Source organism: Corvus moneduloides, chromosome 21 (genome assembly GCF_009650955.1).
Source record: "Corvus moneduloides isolate bCorMon1 chromosome 21, bCorMon1.pri, whole genome shotgun sequence".
Classification (NCBI taxonomy): Eukaryota; Metazoa; Chordata; class Aves; order Passeriformes; family Corvidae; genus Corvus; species Corvus moneduloides.
Window position 1 is genome coordinate 1,939,674 of NC_045496.1, and position 25,411 is coordinate 1,965,084.

The 25,411-nt window shown below is 49.7% G+C and overlaps 1 protein-coding gene across 11 annotated transcripts in view; it reads right to left on the reverse strand.

Moving 5' to 3' along the window:
• Nucleotides 1-25,411, reverse strand: part of DAB2IP (DAB2 interacting protein) — a 164,031-nt gene that overhangs the window by 46,186 nt on the left and 92,434 nt on the right. The window contains exon 1 of one of the 11 annotated variants that reach the window (XM_032130683.1): nt 23,883-24,074. The exons of 8 other annotated variants lie outside the window; for them this stretch is intronic. Coding sequence is in view for 2 of the 3 variants with exons in the window: in XM_032130681.1 (XP_031986572.1) it covers nt 1,234-1,346 (113 nt within the window). In the remaining variant the exon portion in view is untranslated. Of the gene's footprint in view, nt 1-25; nt 118-1,233; nt 1,551-23,882; nt 24,075-25,411 lie in introns of those variants that run through there. 2 more of the 11 variants (XM_032130681.1, XM_032130682.1) reach the window with 2 other exon arrangements.

The window sequence follows — 25,411 nt, forward strand, 5'->3', positions numbered from 1 at the left end:
CGTTTCGGAGAGCCGAGTCACTGACCTTTGCAGCAGCGCGATCCACAGCAGGGAGTAGCGCCTGCAGCAGCAGCCGGCGGCCCCTGCGTGAGCCATGGTCCTCACCCCGCACGGAGCGCGCCCGCATCGGCGCGGAGCTCACCGGGGGCTCCCGGCTGGGCTCCCCGGCGGGGCCCGAGGGCGCGGGGCTCAGGCCCGGGCGGCCTCACGGAACGCGGGGCCCGGGGCAGCAGGTGAGCGGCAGAGGAGACGCGAGGCAGCGGAGAAGAGACGGGAAGGCTGCGCGGCATGGTCCCACTGTCCCGACTGCCACCATCCTCACCCAGCCCACGCCGACACGTTCCCAGAGCCAGACTGCTGCTGTCATCCTGGCGTATTCAAATGCCTCCATTACTCATCAAGAACAAAGTAGGACTATCTAGTAAATGAAAAACCACCACATGGCACTGTCCCCTGCCTCCTACTGATGGCTGCTTCCTCTTCCACTTTTCAAAGGCTACTGTCCATGTCTGCAGCAAAGCATAAATCCTCCAGCTCATGCGAGGCAGCTCCGGATCAGCGGAGGAAGCCGGCACCTGGGCTGCGGACGCTGGTCAGCTTTGGAGGGGCAAACGCCAATAACGGTAAACATCCCCAGGTGACAGGAATCCTCGGGCTTTCCCCAGAGCACAGGAGAAGGAAGCAGGTCCCAGAGTGGCAGACGGGCAGATCCTGCCCGAGGCAGCAGGCACAAGTCTCGCCTCCTCCAGGGACACAGAAGCCGGATTCCCAGACAGACCATCCCTCCAGCCAGCGCCACCGTGCACGGCACTGACAAACGAGTCAAAGTTCGCAGGTTCTCTGCCCAGTTCCAACACTAACTCCCTGCACAGACTCCCCTACGTGCCTCTCCTCCTCAGCCAGAGAGGTGGCCATGACCCTCTCACAGCCAAAGGATCCAGAAAACGTGAAGCAGCATTATTGCTGGGCTTGGCTAACAAGGAGCACGGTCACCTAAGGCCACTCTCCTTCCAGAGAGCCTGGTCCCCAGCGCACCCCGGGGACAATGGCACCAGCTCACCAGCCACGCTGGCAGCAGAATGCCCCAGTCTCTCACTGTCCCACCTTCCCTCCCTAGCAGAGGACATGCAGACCCCTTTTCCCTTGAAGTCTGCAAACAGCGCTCTGGATTTAGCACATTTTGCCTCATTTTTGCCTCCCCATTCCCCCACCGGCGGTTTGAAGTTTTCTCACCCTTTGCTGGCAGATGCCACGCAGAGAGACAAGCTCGCTGTCCTTGATCTGCTTTTCAGGGCTTCTATAAAGTAGGGCACCAGCATCAACCCAGCGTCAGGTTTTTGATACATTGCTGGAGTAGCCAAAAATAATAACAGGCAGCTTCAGTCAATCTTTTCCTTCTCAAATCTGCAGCAGCAGCAGCAGCACAGGGGTCCTTTGTGTGGCGGAGCACAAATACGGTGCCCGCCAGCCTGCGATGCTGGTCAGCAGTGCAGAGCCATCCCCGCCTGCCAGCCGGGCTCCCCCGCGGCTCTTGAGCCCTGCACGGAGCTCTTGCCTTGTGGGCTCCCCTTCCCCAGAGCCATCTGTGTTTCGCTCTCTGTATTTCCTTTAGCACCTTATCTCCGTGGCTGCTGCGAAATGCTAAGGTCAAGTTACAGTTTTACCAACCCTTTTATCTTCCTGGCAAGGCACTAAAACACAGAACCTGAACTTTGGAATGAGCCTTCGCACCTGCAGTGGGGTGGAGAGCCGAGCAGACCAAGGCAGCGGGAGAGGGAGAATTCAGGTTCTCTCTGCAGCCCAGCGCTGGAACAGTCTCTGTTGCACATTCAGACACTTTATTTGGACACTCTGGAAGGAAGTACTGAACCCACCAAGCACGTGCTCTGGCCTGTGTTCCTGCAGGAAGCCGGCTCTGCTGGGAACTGTGGCAGCTCCAGCTGACGTAAGGACCCAGCACTGCTCCACTGCAGCTTCCACATGACAGCAAAGGCCAGCAGGACCCAGTGACAGAGCTCTGTCTGCTGGGAGCTGCCCAGTTGAATTCCCCCTGTCCCAAACCTGAAATTCCAGACAGTTGGTCTGTGCAGGGCTGGGAAGTGAGCCAGGCATCGGGATGAAGTAACGTTTGACCTTGGAGCCTGTGGGACTGTTATGCTGCACATTGATTCTCCACACTCACCTCAGCAAATGACAACTGTGTTTTCCCAAAGTGACATGGGAAGTGTCACTGTGCCCCTGTCCCATCGATCACTCTGGGGTTGGGCTGGAGTCTAAAAGACACAAACTTGTTGGAACACCGATCTGCAGTGCACAGGCCATGCCTTGCCCTCTCCCTCTCCACGGCCTCTGGACTGAATACCATGTGTGGCTCAGGAGGTACAGACAGAAATTAAAACTTTGCAGACCAGGGCCTTGGGGACTGCTCTGTCCCCGTCCCCAGGGAGTGCCAGGCAGTGAAGGAACCACATTCCACTGACTCAGTGTTCAAATACTGCTGCAGGGAGCATTTACTGCCACCAAGAAGAACCTGTACGTTGAAGTCTCAGCTCATTTTGTCCAAGCCAGGGTTTATCCGGCTTCCTTCCAGCGAGCTTGTAGCTCACACCATGTGTGCACAAGGTGTTGTTTCCCTGTAGACAGCTGTTCCCTCTGTTCAGCAGGTGATACCGAGGTGTATGGCACAGTCAGAGCTGTCACTGCCCCTGCAGTGCTGGTGCTGTCCCCGGGAACTCTACGTGCCCTCCACCCCACCCCTTCTCCACACTTACACCTCCTGTTCCTGATGGGATCCCAGCATCACCCACTGCTCAAGAAATGGCATTTGTGGAAGGAATGCCACTGTCAGGGCAGGTAAACAGTACATTTCCATGGATTATTACAGGAAGTTTTCCATTCCCAGTTATTATTTGTATTATTTATAGTCCTCTTCTCTTGGGTCACATTTTCTCCTCTGGTCCCAGCCAGGCTTGGCTGACTCTGTTTCCTTGGCTGGGCAGAGGAGGATGGTCACAGCTTTGCCTCCAGCCCTCCAGGCAGCAGCCTTTCCACACTCCTGCCATGTTTACCTTTCAGAGCTATTAAACCCAGGTATCTCTCACTTTTTATTGACTGTGAAGCCAGTGCTTTGTGCTTTATGACCACACTGTCTATCACTGGGAAACAAACAATTTCCTAATAACCTCAAGGAGTTAGCAGTGGAAGGGATTGTGATTATCCAGATCTACTCCAAATTTACAGTTAAAATCAAATAGCCATTGATGTCATGAAAGCACTTGTTTTAAAAAGTTTGAACAAGCCCATATTCCAGCACAATTAACGTTCCAAACATGGACTTGCACAGCTGATTGGCTGTTACTGGGCTGCTGCTTCTTCCCCTGCGGTATTGACCCCCAGAGCTGAGCTGCAGTGATGGGGCAGAGTTGACTCGAGCACCCCTGAAAAATGGGGAACTGTTTCAAGAGTGTTTACACTGAAAGAATATTTCACTCTGCCTCCAGCCACCTTTCACAGCACCCAGACAGTGCATCTGACTGGCCAATTTCTCTTTCTGCTTATAATTAGCTTTACTTTTCTGCTCTCCTGGATAAGCATTAGACTTTCCTCTAGGAATGTAATCCCAATCCACAGGAAACCTGACTTTACTGAGATGCCACTCATCTTTTCTGCAGGTTTTATTTAAAACAGAACATTGTTATTAGCAGCAGATTTTTCTAAACCTTTTTGTGAGGTCCCATTCCTGCAAACATCCAATATCATTCCGTGCGATTAGTCTCGCTTCAGAGACACCACTTAACATTCAACCACAATTTGAGCCAAGGCATTTGCAGGAGTCAAGTTTTGAATTTCAAATCTAAACTACAGAGGGGTACCAGTGGCAAATGACTTTGAGCCTGACAAACACAAATAGATGTTTTAGCATCTAAACTACATTTTCCTGTGATTTGTCCTTCTGTCTAACAACACTGGCCTGTATAATGGGCTCAGTTTAATAGGGAAGAGCTGACTTTGGAGGCTGAATGATGTTCAACAAAACGATGTTCTTAAAAAGCAATATCCAAAGAATGCAAAATTTATAATCAGAATAAAGTTGGAAAAATATTCTTTTGCTGCTGCCAAACTTTCCCTTAAAGAAACAACAAGAAGAAAAGCTCAAAGCATTATAAAGTTTGTTTGTGGTTTTTTTATCCATAGCTGGCACCAGGATATAAAGCTAATTTCTTCCAATTGCTATCTGCCTTTTAGCCAGATAGGTTTTAGTGTCTTCTAGGGATGGATATAAAGCACATCCTTCCCATGGGAACCTTCTTTTCAGATGGAATGAGAGGTTCACACCAAGGAAGCCAGTGATTTTTCTATGGCCTTTTCTGGGAACGACCCATTTGTTTCCCCTGGAGCAGTGGGAGGTACGGCTCTGCACCAAACCCAGGTCAGCCCCAGGGACCCTGTTGGACCATCCTGGCTCTCACCACTCCATGAGCAGGGATTAAACTTGGCAGTACTGGGGTGCACTGCATCACTTCTCTAGCTCATTTTTTTAAGTGCAAGTATCATTACTGCATTCTCCATGCAATGCCAAGGGCTGCTACTTCCAGAGCTGATGTAAAAATTGTTATTAAAACTTACAAACTGTGAAAAACTCTTTAAAAAGTCCAAATCCTGGCACTGCCCTAAATTAAATTACAGCCAGGAGCTGCCAGGGGTACCTGGATAAGCACAGAGCCAAGCGTGCATGCAGTCCTTATCCATAGCCCACACCTGCTGCTCCCTCCTGGAAGTTTCACTAATGAACACAGTGTACAGCCCAGAGGATTTCAGATAAGGGAAAGGTCAGGGTGAAGACTCAGGAGTGAAGAACAGATTGAGCAGGGTTCATAAATGAAAACCCCATTTTAAATCTAAAATTAATTTTTTCAATAAATTAGGGCAAGTGAGCTTTCCTCCAGCTCAGACAATGAAGCTTTCCCTGGATATGGACCACTGGCGGGAGGAGGAGGCACGTGTGCTCAGGAATCAATGCTAATACCCTCAAAAATTAATCTCTGAAAATTGCTTCAATGGAATAGAAACGATTTCATATAAATCTCTGTATGGCAAGAGCTGACAGAATATCACAGTGATACCTGGAGTAGGTACAGACTGAAAAAAACAGGCTTTGTCTTTTCTTACACAGGGTTGGTGCGGTCACTCTGCCTTTGTGTGCCTCAGTTTCCCCGCTGTGGACACAGGCTGGGGCATCAAGGAGTCTGTGAGAGCTGCCAGGGTCTGCTGAGAGCCAGCTGGGGTTACACAGGGTGGATGTGGCTTCCCCAAGATGGAAACATTGGCTATTCCACTGGAAATGAGAGCCATGGCTTGGATTTCAGCATGCAGCCAGGATGGCTCTCTCCACGGAAGGGAGGCCGGGCGCTTACTGCAGCCACGGGGAGTGCGCTGCACTCGGAATGTGTCTGGGAATGGCAGTGTCTGTGCACACTGTGCCTCCTGCTACCTGCAAGACAAAGCCAGCCATGGTGGCAACAAGCTTTGCAGATCTAAAGCAGCCCTCAGAAGAACAGAGTCTCTCAGCCTGGCTGAATGAGGCATTAATTAAAAGAAGACAGTGAGCAGCGTGTCAGCTTTGCTGCTGACAATTCACCCGGGGAGCTGCAGCCCCTCCTTGGCTCCACCTGAGCTGTGCCCTGCTGAGCTTCCAGGGGGTCCTGTTGCTCCTGCCCCGAGTACCCAGCCCACACGTCTGCACAAATCCTGCGAAAGGGACCCAGAGCCTGGCTGCCAGCAAAAGGAGAAGGAGCTGCAGAGCCATTCCTGTACATGCAGGACACTCCAGACCCAGCAAATCATCCTGACCAGAAACACTTTGTACCATCTTCTGGAGATTCCTGAATGCGTTCTCCACGTGGATATCTCCACCCACATCTTCTAAACAAGGGAGCCAGAGGGGAGCTTGACCTAAAGCTTCACCCTGTGGAAGAGAATGGAGGCAGGAGCAGGGGCAGGTGTGAGCCCCAGTTCAGGAGCTGTACAGTAGAGGCAACTTCCTTTTGTGACCAAGCTATTCTAAATCAATCTAGTTAGAGAGATGCAAAGCACTGACACAGATGCACTGAAACTGGTTTGATCCTTGCCTGAACAGGATTAACTTGCCTCAGTTATTAACTAAATTAAACCCAGCTCATCATCATTGCAAAAATGATTGTATTTTACACTCACAGTTGTGCGGAATTTTTGTAGACAGAACCTGGAAGGATTTTCCTTTGTGATGGTGTTCAGGGTCACCACAGAGCTCCCCACAACCCAGCCCAGCCTCAGTTAACTCCCTGAGGTAGACCTGTGCCTGTCTCACCTGCAATTTTACTCCATTCTTAATGTCTAAACCTACCTTTTAGGCCATTAGCCTGTACTGATCACAGGAAGAGTTAAAACTGCTCAGACACTCTAAGAGCCTGAGTTGATGTAAAGTAGACTGAGTTAAAATAAACAGAGTTGCACAGACACCTTTTTTTCTGCTGGGGTTCACTCCTTACAGTCCTGGCTCTGCCTTTTCCACTCACCACCACTGGCATTGCTTTGCAGTTCCCAACTCTGCAGGGTTAAATCTGCAGAGCAGGGCCCAAAAATTCTATTTTACTTTCTTCTGAGAAAATGCAAAATGTTTGGATCTGGTTTAGATTTTGTTCTTGTATTTAATTTCTCAAAACACCAATTTCCGCAAATATTTTTTCTTCCTCTGATGGAATATAAAACCACCATCCAAGTGGGAGGAGCTGACAATCCCCTCTGCCTTGCTGCTCATCCGCTGAACTGCTGCCATGCCACTGCACTAAACCACTTTTTCTTATCCTGACAGATGCTCAGCTTAGGTCAAATCCCTGGGAATACGTAGGGCCAGCGTATGTTCTCACAAACAACACTGCAATCTGCTCCTGAGCTGATGAGGCTACCCTGGATTTACACCATGGCTGGAACCCATGTACAGCTCTGTGGTGGAGCCTGCCCAGAACTCCCAGATGCCGTGGCCAGCAAGGAAGCCAGAGAGGGGAATGTGGGTGCTGGCCTGGGTGGGCAGCGGGCAGGCGGAGCCCGGGAATGTCCCAGCCCAGAGCCGGGGATGAGCATGACTTTGCTCCCTCTGGTGACAGGGGCTGCTCTTCCAGTCCCTGCCCGGCTCCAGGAGAGGGCCTGGCTACCTTTATACACCATTCCAGGGCACCAAAACTGAAAGCACCAGGTGAGTTTCCAAATGAGCAACTGTGCTCTAAACACAGCAAAAAAGCAAAGTCCATCCTGATGCAGTCCCAGCTGCTTCCCACTCCATCGCAAACGGGAGCCTCAAGCCTCCGATGTCACCATCCTGCACGAGCAGCATTAAAGCCTAAAATGGTTTCGTAAAACAAATGGAGCTGTTCGAAAAGGACATTCTATGTGGCCCTGGGCTGTACTGTCCTCTCCAGGATGGGACCCCCAGCCATCTCCTGATGTCCCTGTCACAGGGTGGGAGACAGAGCAGGATTCAGCTGGGAGGACACAGGCACAGCTGAACGCCAGTGATTCAGCTGAAGCTCCAAATGAATTTAGGTGAAAGGGGAGCTCATTTCAGCAAGAGCTGTGCCACCTCCCCACCCAGGAGCCCACCCCACAGACGGATGTCCCTTGCCCAGGCTGCTGCCCAGGGATACGTGGGGCTGTACCCCATGCAGAGGTGTGGGGTACCCAGACTGTACCCCAGCCAGAGGCCACGTGGGGCTGACAGGGGGCAATGGCCCTGGGCCACCTCATCCAGTGCCTCTTCTGGAGTGCTCCTCAGAAGCATCAGTTCTGGCCATCCCTGCCCATTTGGTTTCAAACTGTGAGGCACAAAGCTGCATTTCCTATTACCAGCCCCGGTATCCCTGCTCTGCCCACTCTGTGTTTGCAGCTCCCTGACTTCATCCCCCTGCCCAGGACACGGCTGCCAGCTCCAAATCCCAGACACACAGCCACAGCCACAGTCGGGAATGGGCTCCTGGAGCCCATCACATGCAGTGTGATTCACTCAGGCTGGAGCTGCCCATGCCGGCCCTGCCAGGGCTGGCTCTCCACGAGGAAATCATCAGCCTGTCAGCAGCAATTACAGGAACGGACACTGGCTCTTGGTGAGTAACCGAGCACGGGCTGTGACTGAGTCCCTGCACAAGCTTCAGTCCTGTCTCGTTTACAGGGCACAAGGGTGGCAGTTCAGACTGCTGGGCTCAGAGGTGGGACAGGGACAGGCCTGGCACAGTGCAGACTTCTGAGAAATTAAAACAATTGCCAAGTGAGAAGAATGTTCCATGATTTCTTCACTTCTTTGGACGCTTGAGAAAAGCACAAGAGATGAGGCTCTGGCTGGCTGATGTGAGGATAAAACAGGAATCTTCCCTGGGATGAGGGATGGGCTAAATGCTCTGTGCTCTCCAACCTACAGCTCTTGCAAAATCCAGATGCACCAGCTGCCACACAGAATATAGAGAATTTGGGAAAAGCTGCCAAGTGCCTTGTCTGTTAAGTGCCTACAACACTCACATCCATGTTACAAATTATGGGATAATAACTTAGGATTTTTTGCTTATGGATTTTTTTTTTTTGTTTAGCTTTGGTTTTTTATAAAGAGATTAGAGCTGGAGGAACGTGTTAGCCCAGTCCCTGGGCAAAAATCAGTTTTAGTTCTGGGAGCTGCAAGGATGCAGCAAAGGACTGAATGTTAAATCCAAGTCTGAACATTGTGGTTTGGGAAAAGGCAATAAAACCCCCCTGGCATTAGGTTGATGTGCAGTTCCTGAGTACAGTCTTGGCCTGCCTTATTCCATCCCTTAAACACTTTATTACCTTATACACTTTGAGAAACAAAACAACTTTTTAATTCCTTTGCCTGTAGAATGTGAAAGCAACTTCTTCCTAAATGCAGCGAGATCCCAAGTGGAGCCAGGAAGCCACTTGAGTTGTGCACCACAAACACTTCCACGATGTGAATTAATAAGTCTCTCTGAGGATTGGGAAGTGTGCCACATGCAGCATTTCTGAGTCCACAGCCCTTTTATCTAAGTTGTTTTTTTCCTTTATCCTTGTCTCCCTCCATGACAGTTTGGAGATTTTTGGCATCCAAACTGCAGCCTGGCTTGTCAAGCTAAACATCAGCCGAGCCTTTATATGTACGTGAGAAATGAGAATAGAGACAAAAATAGTTATTAACTCTGCTTTTAGAATACTGAACAAGCACAATGGCTGTGTGCCAGTAAAGGCAAGGTTTGGAGCAGTTCTGATCCACATCTGTTTAGCAGTGTCCAGCACTGCTGGCTCCAGGGAGCAGCTCCTGGGGCTGAATGGGAGATTTCCCCTCTCTGCACGGTTCTGTCACCCCGATGGTGCCGTGTTGGGGCAGTGGCCACATCAGCGGGCAGCAAGGGGCATGTTTTAAGTAGAAGACTTGGTGCTGCTGCCCTGTCTGCTCCCTGGGAGGAGAGGAGGCTGCTCCTGGAGCACATCAGTGGGTTTGGCTCCTGCCAGGAGCGCTCCAGGCACTGGGATGGCTCCGTGGTGCAGATCCAAGCATGGTATGTGGGGACAGTGGGGAGAGTCACCTCCCAATCCACCTTGTGACACTGGCATGGCTCTCAGAGGGCCGGAGTGCCTGCAGGGTTTCTGTTTCCAGCACAGTGACGTTCCTTCCCTCAATCACATCCACACAAACTGTTTCTCGGAGACCATCCCAGCTTGCTGCAAACACTGAAACAAGTTTGGAAACACTGGGAACACTGGACTCCATTACAAAGAGGCGATCCACGCCAAGGCGGAGAGAACAGGAATGTGACCCAGTGGAACAGCCTTGGCTTGCAAATGGCTCGTGGACAAAGCTTGCTCTCTCTCCCTTGCTTCTCACTATTGCCAAGCAGTGCCTCACTCCCTTTATTCTGGCAAGTGGCTTAGGTAAAATGTACAAGAATTTATCTCCATGGATAGAATTTTAGAGGAGAAAATGGAAAACGGTGCTGGGTGACCAGCTAGAGTTCAGCAAGGTGCTGGAGCAAAGTCCTGCAAGGCTATTGTGGATGGCAGAACACCCAGCCCAGGACTGCAGGATGCTGCAATACCTGCGCCACACTTTGAAGGAATTTTAATTATAAATAGGAATAATAGGCATGGCCCAGATCCTCACTCCCTGCCTGGTGTCTTCCCCACACTTTGAAAAAAAGCCACTAAAATCAGAGATGTTCAGCTCCTCATTACAAGACTGCTAAAAACTCCAGCTCCTTTAGTAATTACTATAAAATACTTTCAGGCAGTTTTTAAAGGCATTAGTGAGATAAAATGAAGAAAAGAAATACTGCTGTTAAAGGTATGTTAACCATTCGCCTTATCATCCAGCCACTTTATTTTAATGAGGTTTGTTTTACTTCTGGTATTTACTTTGTCACACAGTGCAAGTCTCTGAGTATTTCTGGGTGAGATAAATGACTTTGGAGCAGGTGGGGCTGGCAGTGCTGTGGGCTGGTGGATGCCAGCCAGGCTGGGCACGCTGGAAATGCAGTTGTTACTCATGCCCTGTGTCACAGTGGGCAAGCAAAGGCTCTGCTTCCATCCCAGCACAGCTTGGAGGGCTGCAGATCAGAGTGTTCGGAGAAAGCCTCACGCCGATCCCGCGAGTGGGAACGCAGCTACAGGAGCTTTAGATATGGTGATATTAAATATGCAACAATCATTCCCCAACATCAGAGTAATAAACATCACTGCTCTATCTGATCTGGAATCAGCAAGCATGCTTCTCACATTCACAGGGAGAGACAAAATGCTAAATTATTTATGCTTTGACGATGAACAAATATAGAGAAATAAGTGAGTTTGGTACAATGCAGCAGAGCAGATTCAGGGCAGGTTATTGTACGTCCTTCAATCAAAACAGACTCTCTCATTACTCTAAACAATTGTTTCTCCTCCAAAAAAAGTGGGTTAAGGAAGTCTAATTAAGGGATAAGCTGAATAATTTTGGGTAAGTTTTTTTAGATCTGACTACCCAGGTACAACCATCGCCCCTCTCAATCCCTGAGTGTTAATTGGGATACAGCACCAGCCACAGCAATTCCACAGGAACGCAGAGGCTGACTGACTTCCCAGGACATGGGTTTTCATTGTACCTGCTCAGGTCTCTCTCTGTTTTATTCAACCCTGCCCTGCCCAAACAGAAGGTTGGAAACATCAGCATGTTAATGAACCCATTTATGATCATTAGAGCTATTAACCAAGGAGGGCTGTGAAGTTTCGGGGCTGTTGTGCAAACCTGGGGAGCCCAGAACCCACCACGGTCTCTCCCTCATTCCCAGCCCCTCACTCCCTCCGCGGGAAGCAGAGGAGTTCTCTGAATGTGGAGTGAATGGCTGCGCTGAGCCTCAGCCCTGCCACAGACAGATTTTAAATGTCCCAGGAAGCTCTGTAATTAAATGAATGAAAGGAGGGTACTCCAGAGTGGCACAGACACCTTCCTATTTTCCATATAAATGCAGGATCACTATTACACCTTCCACTGCCCTGAGACCTGCGGCCAGAATTAGCTGATGTTTGCCATGCCCCACTGACATTTCAAGCTTGGCAGGAATAAAAATCCACAGAGAAAGTGGTGGAACTGCAGGAGGAATGACAAGAATTCTGGGACAGGAATGCCCTCAGAGCCTGATTTTCAGCAGCCACATCAAGCCCTCTGCTACCCACATGTGTGTGCATGTGATAGGGAAGGGGATGAGATGGGAAAGAGGGGATGAGAGCTGTCCTTCAATTTCTCAACTGTTTCTTAACTTAAATCCTTCATTCTGAGCATAAGTACTAAATCAGGCTCAAGGAAGGAAAAACTTAATTAATCAGAGGTAGCCAAGTTCAAAGTGCGCCTGGGGTCGGCTTTATTACTCTCCTTCACTTTGGAAGTACAGGGTTTATGGATAATCCCTGTCTGCTGCAGAATGACAACTATGTGGTGCTGAGTATTATTTCCTGGCAGTAACTAAATTTGAAGGTCTCCTTTCCTTCCACTCATCTTTTTAAAGTTTAATATTGTCACTGAAATATAACCAAGGGCCATATATAGCACAAGAGTTTAAAATACCATGCCCAGCCTGGTGACACCTGGTTCCAGCTCCACTCGTACCTTGCAGACTCCCCTCACCAAGGCTTTTGATCCTGTGAAACTGGGAATTCCTGGACATGAGCAAGGACTGCGTGGTGCCCTGAGGTAACAGGCCAAGCAAGCCTTCTATATGCTTACTGAGTACCTCCATATCCATAACTCTGCTGCTTCAATCCAGGGAACTGTATCATCATAAAAACCACTTGATTATCTCCATAACAAACACTTCATTTTCTCCATGGATAGAATCACTCAGGAATTTAACCAATACCAACAGCCATCCATTACCTGATTAAACACCAGCAGTGATAACACCATCAAAAGCAGAATCAGGTGTTTGTGGAGCACCCCGTTAGCAGAACCAGTCTGCAGAGCTGCCCACACACTCTGCACCAGCCCACGGACTGAGGGATCTGATCCCTTCCACTGAGCTGCCTCGTGTTCCCTGCCCACAGTGCTGGCAGCGAGCAGCCAGACATTTCCCTTGGGTATGGAACAGCCCCAGTTCCTGTGTTTGGAGCAGGGGCACAGGGGTTCTGCGCCCAGCAGCCCATTCCCCCATCAGGGAAGGAGGATGCTTGCACAGCACACTCAGAACTGTTCTTTTCCTTATTCCCAACCAGCTGGCAGCAGGCTGTGGGAGTTATTTCTTCAGACCTGCATATGTTTGGTTATGGATCATCCATTCAGATTTGCAGTGTTTTGTCCAGGCTGAATGCTGGTGCAGCAGCCAGGCTGGGAATGTCCATGGGATTCAGCTGAGTCTCAGTTCAAGAGGAGTGCAGGGATGTCACCTGCTGGGTCACACCCAGCTCAATGCTGGAGTGTTGTGACACTCACCTGGTCCAGTCTGCAGGGAAGGGCTCAGCGACACGAGGACTGTACCCACTCCAGAGTGAGTATGAGAGGCACAAGAGCTGTTCAAGCTGCAGGGCAGCACGGGGGAAACAAGAGGCTCAAACTGGCTGTGAATAGATTCAAACTTGGAAATCAGGGGAGAGCTTTTAACCATGAGAGAAGTGAAATCCAAGATTAGCTTTCCAGAAGGAGGGAGAACAGGGAACAAAACCTCAGTGATGTCAAGATGGAGAAAATATAGTTATGAAGGATATTCAAAAACATGGTCATTGGGAACAGAACAGGTCTGGATGTGCTGAACAAAAGGATCCCTTCTGGTCACATGGAAAACGTCCTGGCTGCCCTAAGAGCCTAAAGACTTCTTTGGCATGTGGAGATGCACAGCCAGTTCTTGGATACCCTTCCTGAGGTCTGGTGAAGGAGGGCAAGTGTGGGCAGAGGTGCCCAGCCCAGCTGCTCCCAGCTCCCCAGCAGCCCCCGCATGGGGCACGGACCAGGATGTTCCAGGGGGCTGCGGTCATTCCCTCTGCGGCTCCACCAGCTCCCGCCTGTCCCACAAACATGAATGTTCATACTGGACAGAGAGCCCCATTCCCATCAGCCCCACCAGGAACAGTGGGATGGAGGGAGCTGGCTGGGCCCTGGCCAGGACTGGGCAGGTGCAGGAGCTCCCCAAGGGCTCCCTCAGTGCCCTGAGGTGGGATCTGTGCCAGAGACCAGCAACTTCCAGGGAAGCATTTGTTGGGCTTGGGATGGGGAGTTCTGCCCCATGCCTAAATAGTAAAGCCAGCATTTAGTTCCTTCATCTCCACACGAAGTATCTCATTTCAATTTAATTTCACAGTTGTAATGGATTTTTCAAAAATATTCAAGAACATATTTACTTTCCAACATCTTATTTCCTTTCACATTTGAAAAAACTTTCTATCTAATCCCTCAAGTCATCCTACAGTCTGAATAATTTCAGGTTTTTAATCAATAGCTGTCAGACTTGTCAAATTACTTTAGGGACCACAAAGCAATTTTTAAACATTCATAAACCCTCGTAGAACAGTTAAGTGCACTGAATTTTAAAAGAAAGAGGAACTGAATAACACTGATCAAATAGGATTATATTCTGGCAAATTATAAATTAGGTTTTTTATGAATCTTCTCACAGCTACTTATCTAGTGTCAGGCTTCTTCTGCTGCAGGAAGAAGTGACTGTTCACCTCTAGAGAAAGAAGCCTTTTCTCTCCTGCCTCCAAGCCTCCTTAGCAGGAGCAGGGTGCAACGCCTTTTACGTTGTCCTTTTTAAAAGCAACATCATTACCCAGCCAGCTACCCCAGGGTTCTCTCCATCATCCTACTGCCTGGGCCAGAGATGGCCAAGCTGCTGCTCTGAAGCTCTGCAAACGCATCTTGGCTCCTGGCATCCTTCCCAACACAGTCTTTGCTTCCCAGTGTGCTTCTGGCATGTGCATCTGTCTGACATGTCAGTCTAGAAATGAAGGTCGCCAAAAGTTCTCAATTTATAGGACATCTGTACCAAACCACAGCTTGAACCTTTTATGAGGCTGATTTTCCATATTGCATTAAGTCAAACTCCGAGGTGACTGTGGGAGCCTGTGCTGCTGTTGCCTGTTCTGTGCTTGTTCTGGGAGGAGAGATCAGGAACATCTGAAGAAGTCAAACATGTTTCTCCAGAAATGACTACACACCACAGTCCCACGTCACCATCGCAGCGGCTTTCTTAAATTTGAGGGATGTGGCCTGAATGGGGAGGAAAAAAGGGAGCTTCATAGCTACACTGAGAATGCTGGAAGTCTTCCAGGAAAAAGTACAGCTCAGATCAAAGAGGCGCTGAAGGATGGTGAGAAGAAAGGAATATTTGGTGAGAAGAAAGGAACGCTTGGCTGCCCACGTTTGGCTGGCCACATGCAAACGAACAAGCCTGAACCCTCTGTCCTCCTCCTTCCAGCCAAAGTGACTCCTCTGCTGCCTCAGAACCTCCTCAGACACACCTGCCCTGCTCCTGTCCCCATGGGAGGCTGTGTCCCTCTGTGGCAGCAGCCCTGTTTCAGTGGGACGAGCTGGGCACCAGCTCAGAGCCCGGGAGCCCTGTCTGTGGCACTGGATCCACCACGACACCAGGGACATTCCCGTCCCTTGGCTGCTGACCACAGGATGGGGCAGGACGGTGTTTTCCTGGGGAATAGCTGTCGACAAGAGGGATCACTGCTCAGGTAGGGCTGTGGGAGCAGGACACAGGCAGGACATGGGGGGAGGCCGAGGTGCTGGGGACTCGCACGCTCTGCTGCTGCTTCTCGTCCAGTACAGAGAGAGCTCAGAACCGGGGCCCAGGGCTCCAAAGCCCCCCTCTGGAATGCTTTACCTTATCCTGTGCCTTGTTTCAGCACTGTTTCTCTGCCCTTTCCCAGTGCTCCTCACGCACAGATTTGTGGCTGGTCAGCACTGTCAGCCCTGCTCCCATCCCCCTGCAGCCTAGTGAGCATTAAACACACACCCAGCTCCCTGCATCTGCTGCAGATGCCCTTTGCCAGAGATGTGCAATTTTCCCTGCAAAGCCCCTAAATACCAAACAATGGCTGCTTTTAACCTCCACACTGGTTTCTGGTTTCCAGAAGGACTCTTGCTGTTGCCATCTCCATCAGCTCAGCACTGACAGCAACACAGGAGCCCTGTCCTTCCGTGGTGTTGCTGCAGCCACCCGCCTGCAGCTGCTGCCGCCTGCCCAGGCTGGATATCAGCAGACACAGATTTTTGATATCCAGCTGACCTAGTTTTGACAATGGTTCGATGTCTAAACCATTGCTCTGGGAGCTGAACAGGTCCCAGCTTTGGGAAGCCTCATTCCTGGAGCCCAGGTGGCCAACATCTGCCCCAGCTGCTTCCTCAGCCTTCAGCTGGGGCCTGGAGCTCATTAACACCAACAGCTCCGAGGAGCTGGGAAAGGGGACTGGAGGAACTGCTTGCGAGCTCAATTCAGCCACAAATGTGGGATGTCTGACTGATTCACAGTTGCTCTTTTTTGTAGTTCAAGCTGAAGATGCAAAAATTTTTCTCAATGAGAACATCTCGGCAAGTTCTGAGGTTTTTGAGGCTTGCTTTGCTTTTCTTAGCGAGGTGCTTAGTGGGTCTGACAAGCTTGACATCACATACATCAAAAATGTGTTATTCTCATTCAGTTTTCTCTATATTTAGCTTCTTTCCCTGTAGTTAGTTTGTTTCCCTGTATTTAGCTTGTTTTCCTGTATTTAGCTTACTGCTGTTTGCCCAGTGAAGCACAAAACCAAACACACCTCATTGTTAGCACTGTGCTAACACACAGCAGCTCAGACAAACACATGTGCAATTACAGGTATTGTATGTGTCAGGCTAGAACAATTTGATCTTGAGACCTAAAAAACCAGTAGAGAATGATAAATATAAATAAACAGGAAAAGGACACTGAGCAGATGAGTTCAGCGTAAATGATGGAGCAAACTTTTCCTTTCAACTGAAATGATTAATCCCCCTGAATAACACTTGATAAGGATTCAAGCATGTCATCACTTTCCATTAATAATAATAATAATAATAATAATAATAATAATACCAAAGTACTCTTTGTTGTGAGATAACCTGACTGGGGATTTGTTAAAGAACATTTAATTACAGGGCTACTTCATTAAATGTAAAAATTGAACTGAAGACAAGAGGCTTTGATTTGTGGAGGAAAAAGTAACAGGGAAAAAGAGGCACTTACAGGATCGAAAAGGAGATAAACACCCTAAAAGAAGCACTGAAGAACAAATTCTCATGTTCAGAGAGAGAAACCTGCCTGGGACCCCCAGGACAAAAAGCTGAGAGAAGCCAACTGAACAAAATACAACCAGAAAAGGGAGAAAAGCTCCAGAAATGGAGTAAGAAAGTTGGAACAATTACTTCAAAAATGAATTTTAAGTTGGCTACAGCATCCTCACTCTGTTTCACCATCAGCTGGGTGCACTTCCTTTCCCACAGGGCAATCCAGAGGCAGCAGGGAGGGGAGGCAGGAGCTGTTCTTGCCACCACCCTGGTGTCCTGGTTCCCCCACCACTCCCAGGTCTGCCCTCCTGCACCCTCACTGCAGCTCCTGGAGAGTGTTTGTTTTCCAACAGCTTGTCCTTATCTGTATTTGTGGAAGCATTTCACAAACTCCATCAGTGCCTCAGGGAGCTGTGCCATGGTCTAAATGGACTGGGAGCTGGGAATGACTCAGGAACTGGCTGGAATGGTTCAGATCCTACATGTGGAGTGGTGGGAGCTGATCCAAAGTGGGTGGGAAGAGAAAAATGATCAAACAGAAAAGCTTGGATCTTCTGAATACATTGGGTTTCTCTTAAGCCAGGCTGTATCTTCTCTTTCCAGAACATCCCCCTCACACCTGCCAATGCTTAACTTTTAAAATAGTTGATGCTGCTTCCAAAATGTGTCTGCAACATTTCCAAAAGAGATAGTTTCCCTAATAAGAAAAATAAAGTCCTTCCTGAAAGAATGCTATCATTAATAACCCCTTGCTGTCATGCTGGTCTCCTGTTACCCCTAAAATCCCTGAGAGCCATTCAGTCTGTACCTGCTGGCTCGAGGCGCCTCTTGGAGCCCAGCTGTGGGACTGGGACTAAATGGACTCCCCACCCAGCTGGGCTGCTGCGAGCACTGGTGTTAATAGACAGAAACGCCCCCTGCTTTCAGAGCCTGAGTGCCTTTCACAGCTGAGTAACTCCAGTCACCAGCCAGGCCACAGCTGCGTCGGGAGAGAAGATGGAGAAAACGCCGCGCGCCTCCGGAAAGTTTCATGCTTGTCATCGTCTGTAACAGGATGCTCTGAACACAGGGTGGCTGCCAATACAGAAAAATTAAGACCCATTTTTAAACTCCACTGAAATGCCCGATGCTGCAGGAAGGTTTCCAGGCAGAAAAGTGGAGGAAATGCCACATAAAGTGGTAAAATATGTGGACAGTCCTGCCGAGGAGAGCATTCCAGCATGGCATGTGAGAGGTACTGGGACAGGGCTTGGAAGTCCCAACACCACCTGAGTTATCCTGTATTACACTTCATTCCTCTCACAGAAACAATAAACCTGGTTTAGGAATACAGTTCCACAGAAATACTGGGAGATCTGGCCTTAATACACAGGTTTATAATTAACACCAACTTTAGTGTCTGTGTGAGCAAAGAGGTCTCTGGGGTCCTTGGTCAGGGAACAATTCTGTTTGAGGCCCGGATTGATGGTGTGGTGCAGCTGTGCAGAGGGGACTCAGAGCTCCAAGAGTTTGGTTCCAAAGCACTTTTAGGGGATCTTCCCACAGCACAGAGGGCGCTCACAGGGCTCCTGGTGATCCATGAGGCTGCCAGGACAGGGTAGGGACTGGAGTATCTTTTCCAACCAGCTCCTGGCTAAGCAGGAGGAAGAAGCAGAGATGGAAAATACCCTGAGGTTATAAGATGGTATTTAAAAAAAAAAAAGTTCAATTGAGAGATTATTCCTGGGATTTGACTTGCTGCCATTCCCATTGGCATTTCTGGGAAGTTTTCTTTTTACAAACAAAATATATTTTAAAGTTAAATGTCTCGCTTCTAGGTTTTCTGGTGCAACCCGGTGAAGAACACTGCATAGTATCTTTGTAGAAAATAAAGCTCAATTATCTAATAGGCCTTGGATCTGTGCTGCAATTGTAGCAACAGGGTGAGCGCCCCAAGCAACAGGAACTGTGCAAATACAGAAAGTGAACAAAGCCCACAGAGATTCACCGTTTCAAACAAAAACTGCTCCAGTCATCCAGTCCCTCAGTTCTGCCATCTGTGAAATGGCATATGGTCTGTAGCTGCTGCCTTGAAGAGAGCCTAGAATCAGACAATGCCAGAATGGTTTTGGTTGGAAGGGACCTTAAAGCTCAACCAGTGCCACCCCTGCCATGGGCAGGGACACCTCCCACTATCTCAGGGTGCTCCAAGCCCCGTCCAACCTGGCCTTGGGCACTGCCAGGGATCCAGGGGCAGCCACAGCTGCTCTGGGCACCCTGTGCCAGCGCCTCACCACCTTCACAGGGAGAGATTTCTTCTGTGTTTCACTTTGAGCCAATTACTCCTTATCCTGTGACTACCCTTCCCGATAAAGAGTCCCTCTCTGATGTTAAGAGGACTTATACAAGATTAATTAGAAAATATTACCTCTTTGTGTTAGATGTTACTGTTCCAAGAGCCTTTTCCTGTAAGCTGCTGGGAGGCCCGGCTGGCTTTGTGGCCTTTGGCAAGATTCTTCTCTGTCCTTTCACTCCTGTTGCCAGCCCAGTATCCCAGAACAAGCTCCATCTAACCCGGGATCCTGCCTCCAGCAGGAAGGCAATCTTGTTAACAAAGAGAAAATACAGTTCCTGACCCTTCAAGGCAGGCAGGCAGAGCCCTGAAACTTTTGATTTATTCTTCTTGCTGATGTTGGTTGCTTAGCTACAAATATTCTCAATGCTCATAAAAGCCTCTCTCCATTAGTCCTCACCGCAAGGTTTTAAGTCCAGCCACAGTTTATTTTTCTTGAAACCTAGGTGATGAAATTTCATGTTGCTGTTCCATCTGAGACGGAGAATGCCCTGTTCCCTGTCCAGAGCCCGACAACTGCCGTTAGCACGAGCAGGAGCAGAGGAGATGTCACCCTCCAGCATCGAAGGTGGGCAACAGGGCTCAGCTCTGGTGTAAGAGCACTCTTAAAAAAGGAAACAGGGAAAAAAAAAAGTAAGAGCCAAGCCTGATGAACCAAACCGAGCCTGCAGCTCAACCAGAGCTGCTGGCAGCTCATCCCGTGGAGCTCGTCCGAGGCAATGCCTTGAAACCTGACGGGTCTGCTCAGCATCTGCTCACAGGGGACGTGCGGAGCCCGAGGCTCCCGGGGTAAACCATCCGTGGGCAAATCAGGCTGGATGGGATCAGCTGGTACAAGTCTGGCATAACAAGGGCAAAACATCCCCAATCCCCCCACAGAGCTCCCTCTCCCCAGCCCCTGACGTGTGTCCCTGCGGAGCGTGTGGCTGCCACCAACAGCTCTCCCGGGCTGCTGGAAGGTGGGAGCATTCCTTAACCTGAGGAGCACCAACTCCATCTCCCACCCTGCACTGCCTCTGTGTGAGGGACAGGAAAAGGCCATCAACAGGTGATATGAGTCACTGGGAAATTATGGTCTGGTCTCAGGCAGGGAGAAGTAAAATTACTGTGAAAACAATCACCTCGCGGAGCTGCCCAGCAGAGAACAAAGGAAGCGGGTCCGGGTAGGAACCCAGGGACAATGGTGGCACCAGCTGTGGGGACAGGGCAGGCAAGAGAATTCAAAAGTGGGCTTTTTCCTGCCTGCTGAAATTAGAGAACAATGAGCAAAACCTCTGTGGTAGGAAAGGGAAGCAGCTTAGCAGGAACACATAGCTTTGGCACCCAAGTGCTTCTAGTAGACCAGCAGTACCCAGCTCCTCCCAGCCCAAACTGGAATTCTGTGATCCTAAAATTACTGGACAGGAAGGAACAGACAAGCACAGAGAACTGTGAGGGGTGTCACATTCTGATGACTAAAAGCTGGAACACTTGAACAGTGAAAAGCACCTTTTGGGCTCACGGTGCCTTGTGTTCGGTGAGCAGGTAACAGAGGAACGCGCTGGGAGTCAAGGGCCTCCTTATCAAACTAATTTTTTAACGAGCAACCTTGCAACGACGCCAAGAGAGAGCAGAAAGCTCCCAGTCAGCACTGCACTGCAATCAGCGATTAATTTGTTGCCCGATGCTTTACTTGCTGCCCATGACAGAGCTCATAAATCCTCATTTTTATTGATGTCCTGGCCGAGGGGCCACGCTGGAGAAGGCTGGCTTGTGCTGCAGGTGTCCTGGGCAATCACCTTGCAGGATATGACAAACTGCTTAGAGGCTTTGGTAAAGCCTTTTAATCATTTTATCAGTCTAATTCTTGTTTTTATTGTCTCTGCTGTAAATTTACGGCAGCAGCTCAATTTGCATCCTGCTCTTTCTGGGAAATGGAGTGTGAGACCCTCCCATGGCAGCAGGGCAGAGGCTGTCACCTCTCAGTGCCACAGCACCAGCAAAAGCGCTACCAGCAAGGTCCCAGACAGGCCCAAGGAAACTGGGGCTGTTCTCCCCTCCCATTCCTGGGTGCTGGTGTTACCATAGTGGAAGGGATGACACGAAGAAAAACTGCCTGTTTAAAAAAAGACAGACATTTCCTATATGGTGAAGAGGTGGAAGAAGGAACCAGTGCTGGGGGAAGGGAGACTCTACTGGAACAAGTTTTCAGCCATCAATGTCTGCTGGACAAGTCTTTAAAAGTATTAAAGTCTGGGTCTTAACAAGCCTTAAAATCTGGGTCTCCAGCACCTAAAACTGTGTCTGAACTGAAAAGTGCCTTTACACGTTGGTATGCCAGGTGATACAACTCCAGGTTCTTTGAATGTCTCCTCTCAACACAAGTGACAATTGTATCTTATTAAACCTGTCATCAAATTGCAGGTCTCTGAAACGGTGCAAGTCAAAGAGAAGCAAAGCAGGGGGGTGTTTCTGTACAATACCCAGCGGAGCTGAGGAAGCCTTTTACATAAGAAAGGTGTTATTTCTGCCACTTTGAGCAGAAGGAAACTCAGGGAATTACCGAGTGCTTTCTCATCCCACTCACTATCTTCCCAGCTTCCCCAGTGCACTCCCTGGGGCCAGGACAGCCTGGCAAGGGGCTGTGACAGAGCACCAGGCATGGGGCTGTGGCTCGGGCTGGGGCAAGTGGAGCTCCACGCGCAGGGGTCACTGCAGGCAACGGAGACGTCTCCTGAGGAACGGGGGCTCCCCTTTGTCTCCAGCTCTGCCCTTCCACCCGCTCTGCTTGCATCTCCCTGTGCCAATATTGGCACTAACAAGGCCACAGGAGGCAGCTCAGCCTCACCAGTCTCTGCTATCGCCACAAGCCCCACGGCAGCTCTCTTCTCCCGGGCTCCAGTCCTGCCCAGGGACACCTCCCACTAATTGCTGTGCAGTGGGAAGGAGGATGGTGCCAGGAGGTGCAAACAATCTGGAAGGTCACACGTGCTGCTGGCTGGGCCTCTCCAAAAATCACCCAGACCCAACCCCGCTTCCTCAGCGCTGCTCAAAAGGACTGAACTCACGGCTGGGAATCAAGAGAAAGCACGGAGAGTCCTATCAGCTTACCTCTGAGCATTAACACAACCATTAATTTTACCATTTGCTCATCAAGCTACATCTTAATGAGAACCAATAGAGATGGGGCCATGACCTTTCCTCCCTCCCTGCACACTCCTTTCCTTAAACCCGTCCTCCAAGCCTGGTCCTGCCTGGGGCAGATGCTCAGTGTCACTGCTGGGACAACTCATCAGCTGTGACCAGCTCACAAATCTGAACGAGGCTTAATGCAAGAATTCCCTGCTTTCATTCTATGTAGGTGTTCCTAGTTGTAGGTATCACAGAATCCCAGAATGGTTTGGGTTGGAAGGGACCTTATAGTTCATGTGGTTCCAACCCCCTGCCACGGGCAGGGAACCTTCCACTAGACCAGGATGCTCATATTATTATAAATACGCTTTGTTTTCAAGCTGTGCTGTGATTATTATTTGCTGCATTTATTGGCCAGTGCATGGCTATGAGGGCTAAGAGGGGTTCTGCTGTAGTTTAAGGTATTGCAAGTGATACTGGCCACCCTGCAACTTTTGGGAAAAAGGAGATGGGAGGGAAGAAAATTGTCTGAAGCCTAATGAGGACGCAAGCACTCGCCAGATTTTAATTTGAAATACTTTCTTTCTTTTCAACCATATCCTTTTCTGCTGGGCTCTGCAAAGAGCAGAGCTGGACAATCCTACGGGAAGCTGGGAGAGACTAACAATAGAGGAGGAGTGGAGAGGGGAGTGGAACCAGCCTGGCTCCTTGTGCTCAAAATGAAACAGATAAAGAAACAAATTGCATAAAGGATGACTAACAAAGACAGCTTTAAAAATCATTTCAGGGTTAATCTTCTCAGGTTCACAGCAGGGACAGCAGGAAAGGACATTCGGTTTCACACATTACGTAAGTTTTAGTCCATCTCCCTTTCAAGTTCTCCGGCTACTCCTACCACGTATCCAGACACCCACATCCCCGGGACTGCCTGCAAACACCCCGACCGCCAGGCACGGCCACTTCTTTCTTTACAATCACGCAGATCTTTTACAACGGCTTTGAAAAATCTGTGAATTCTGCCTGGCCCCTCCGCACGCTCTGCTCCCCGTGGGTGTGAGGGAATTGCTTGCCTGTGATCCGTGCTCCCAATCCACCGGATCCCTTCTGCAAGAGCATGAGGGCCCAGAGCAAACACCTCTCCAGCAAACCATGTCACCATTTGATTCCTGCATCCTCCTCTCTCCCCACCAGTGCCAGAGGGAGCGCCGGACGCTGCGTTCCTTGGCGGGTGATGGAATACAGAGCTTGGCTCCAGGCGCAGCTGCCCCGACCCCCACAGGCTGATTCCACAGGAAACAGCACAAACATCTGCACCACCGAACTGCCGGACAGACCTCGGCAGAGCTCTGCTCCAGCAATCCAGCAATCCAACCGCTGGAAATCCGGCACACTGCAAGCTGCCGTAGCCCCAGCAGTCCCACTAGCTGAAACAACGTGCTGGAAAATCTGTTTTCTCCATATCTGCTCCCTGTCCCTTTTGAAAATGCAGTATATCAATTCAAAAGATTGTAAAGGTCCAGTTTTTCCAATCTGGATCATCCACTTCCAGAGGAAGCTCATAAAGGTGCAGGGAATACTTTGTCATTGCAGTGCCACTGCACTTTGGCAGATCCTGGTGAACCACCGAAGAGAAAGGTAAGTGGAAAACTACCAGGCACTTACCCAAGCCTCCACGGGACAGAGAAATAAGATCAGGACAGAAAAATAAGATCAGGACAGAAAAGCAATGCTGAAGTCCCCGGGAAAGTCAGCTGCTCCGGCAGCAGGGCGAGTCCATCCCCCCGGCTGCCCTCCCTCGGCCGGCTCTGCCCGGTTTGGATTCAGCTGCTCTGGAACCGCTCGCAGACTCCCGGACTGCGAGACTTCCTCTGCAGCTGATAGTGGGGTTATGAAAGTAAACTGACTATTGCCCTTTGTGGGGGAGGAGGGGGCTGGGAAGCTCAGCCCCTTCCCTTCCTTTGTAATTCAAACCCTTCCTCGAGGCTCAGTGTTTTGGAGGAGAGGCATCTGCTCCCAGCCCCTTCCCTGCTGCCGAGGAGCTCACACCGGTCCTGGCGGCGAGCCAGGCTTGCGAACTGCACTCGGAGTTTACATGACAAAGCAGCTCATTCCTAATTAAACTTCATCCAGCATTTTTCTGTCTCATACATAATTAGTGCAGAACAACAAACCTAGAGGTAAGAAGGGAGAGTTCGAGCACGGGCTGCTCTGTCTGCACCTCTGATTCATGTTAAGATTTCCTCTTTATTTATGCAGTAACTATCTCGCATCACTTCCAAAACATTCCGTATCCACCATCCCCGCTGGGGACACTTGGCCGAAGGTTGGGCAGTGCTGGGAGGATGGATGGGAGGAGGGATGGGAGGAGGGATGAGAGGAGGGATGGGAAAAGGGATGCGAGCAAGGATGGGAGAAGGGATGCTGGTTGTGCCAGAGGAGTGCACATTCCCGAACCCTCCCTGAGACACGGCACTGCTCCCAAAGCCTGTCAGTGCAGTGTCAACATCTTTCCATAGGCAACTGCATCAGGATCGGCCAGCTCTGCTCTTTATTACTTCCTGAAGGCAGTTAATCTTTAAAGCTCAAACTATAACTGCTGTCAGCTTAGCTCGCAGCCTCCTTCTATTGGTATTTACAAGTCACATTTTAAATTGCGAAGAAGTCCAGGCGTACGGGAGTTTGTCCACAAACCAGACAGACAGGAATTAAAGCACATTTTCCTCAAATCTGCTTGAAATCTAAACTTTTATTATTAGCCATCCCCAGTGCGATAATAAACTCTAGTCCCTGACAGGAACATATGGATCTCATCTCCACTGTATTCCAATATTACAATAATCCACAGTGACCTAGTAAACAGGCTCAATCCAAAAGATTTCACTTCAGCTAGCCAATGAGAAAGTTCTGGGGTATGACAGAAATAAAAGGAAAATAACCCTGAATATATTGTTTAATTTCCCACAACCCCTTACGACTCCCCCTCTCCTAACACACATCCTCCCCGAGGCAGAGGTTCTCACTCATTTCTGATGGCAGATGTTTAGATTTGCTGCTCTGGTGATGGCCGCAAACAGTGGGGGATGGCCAGATTATCCATCTCAGCTGTTTGCACCATTCCCTGAGTGAACAAGAAAGGGAACCCAGAGCATCTGCCATGAACCAGTGCTCCAGGAGAGCCCTGAGCAAGGACT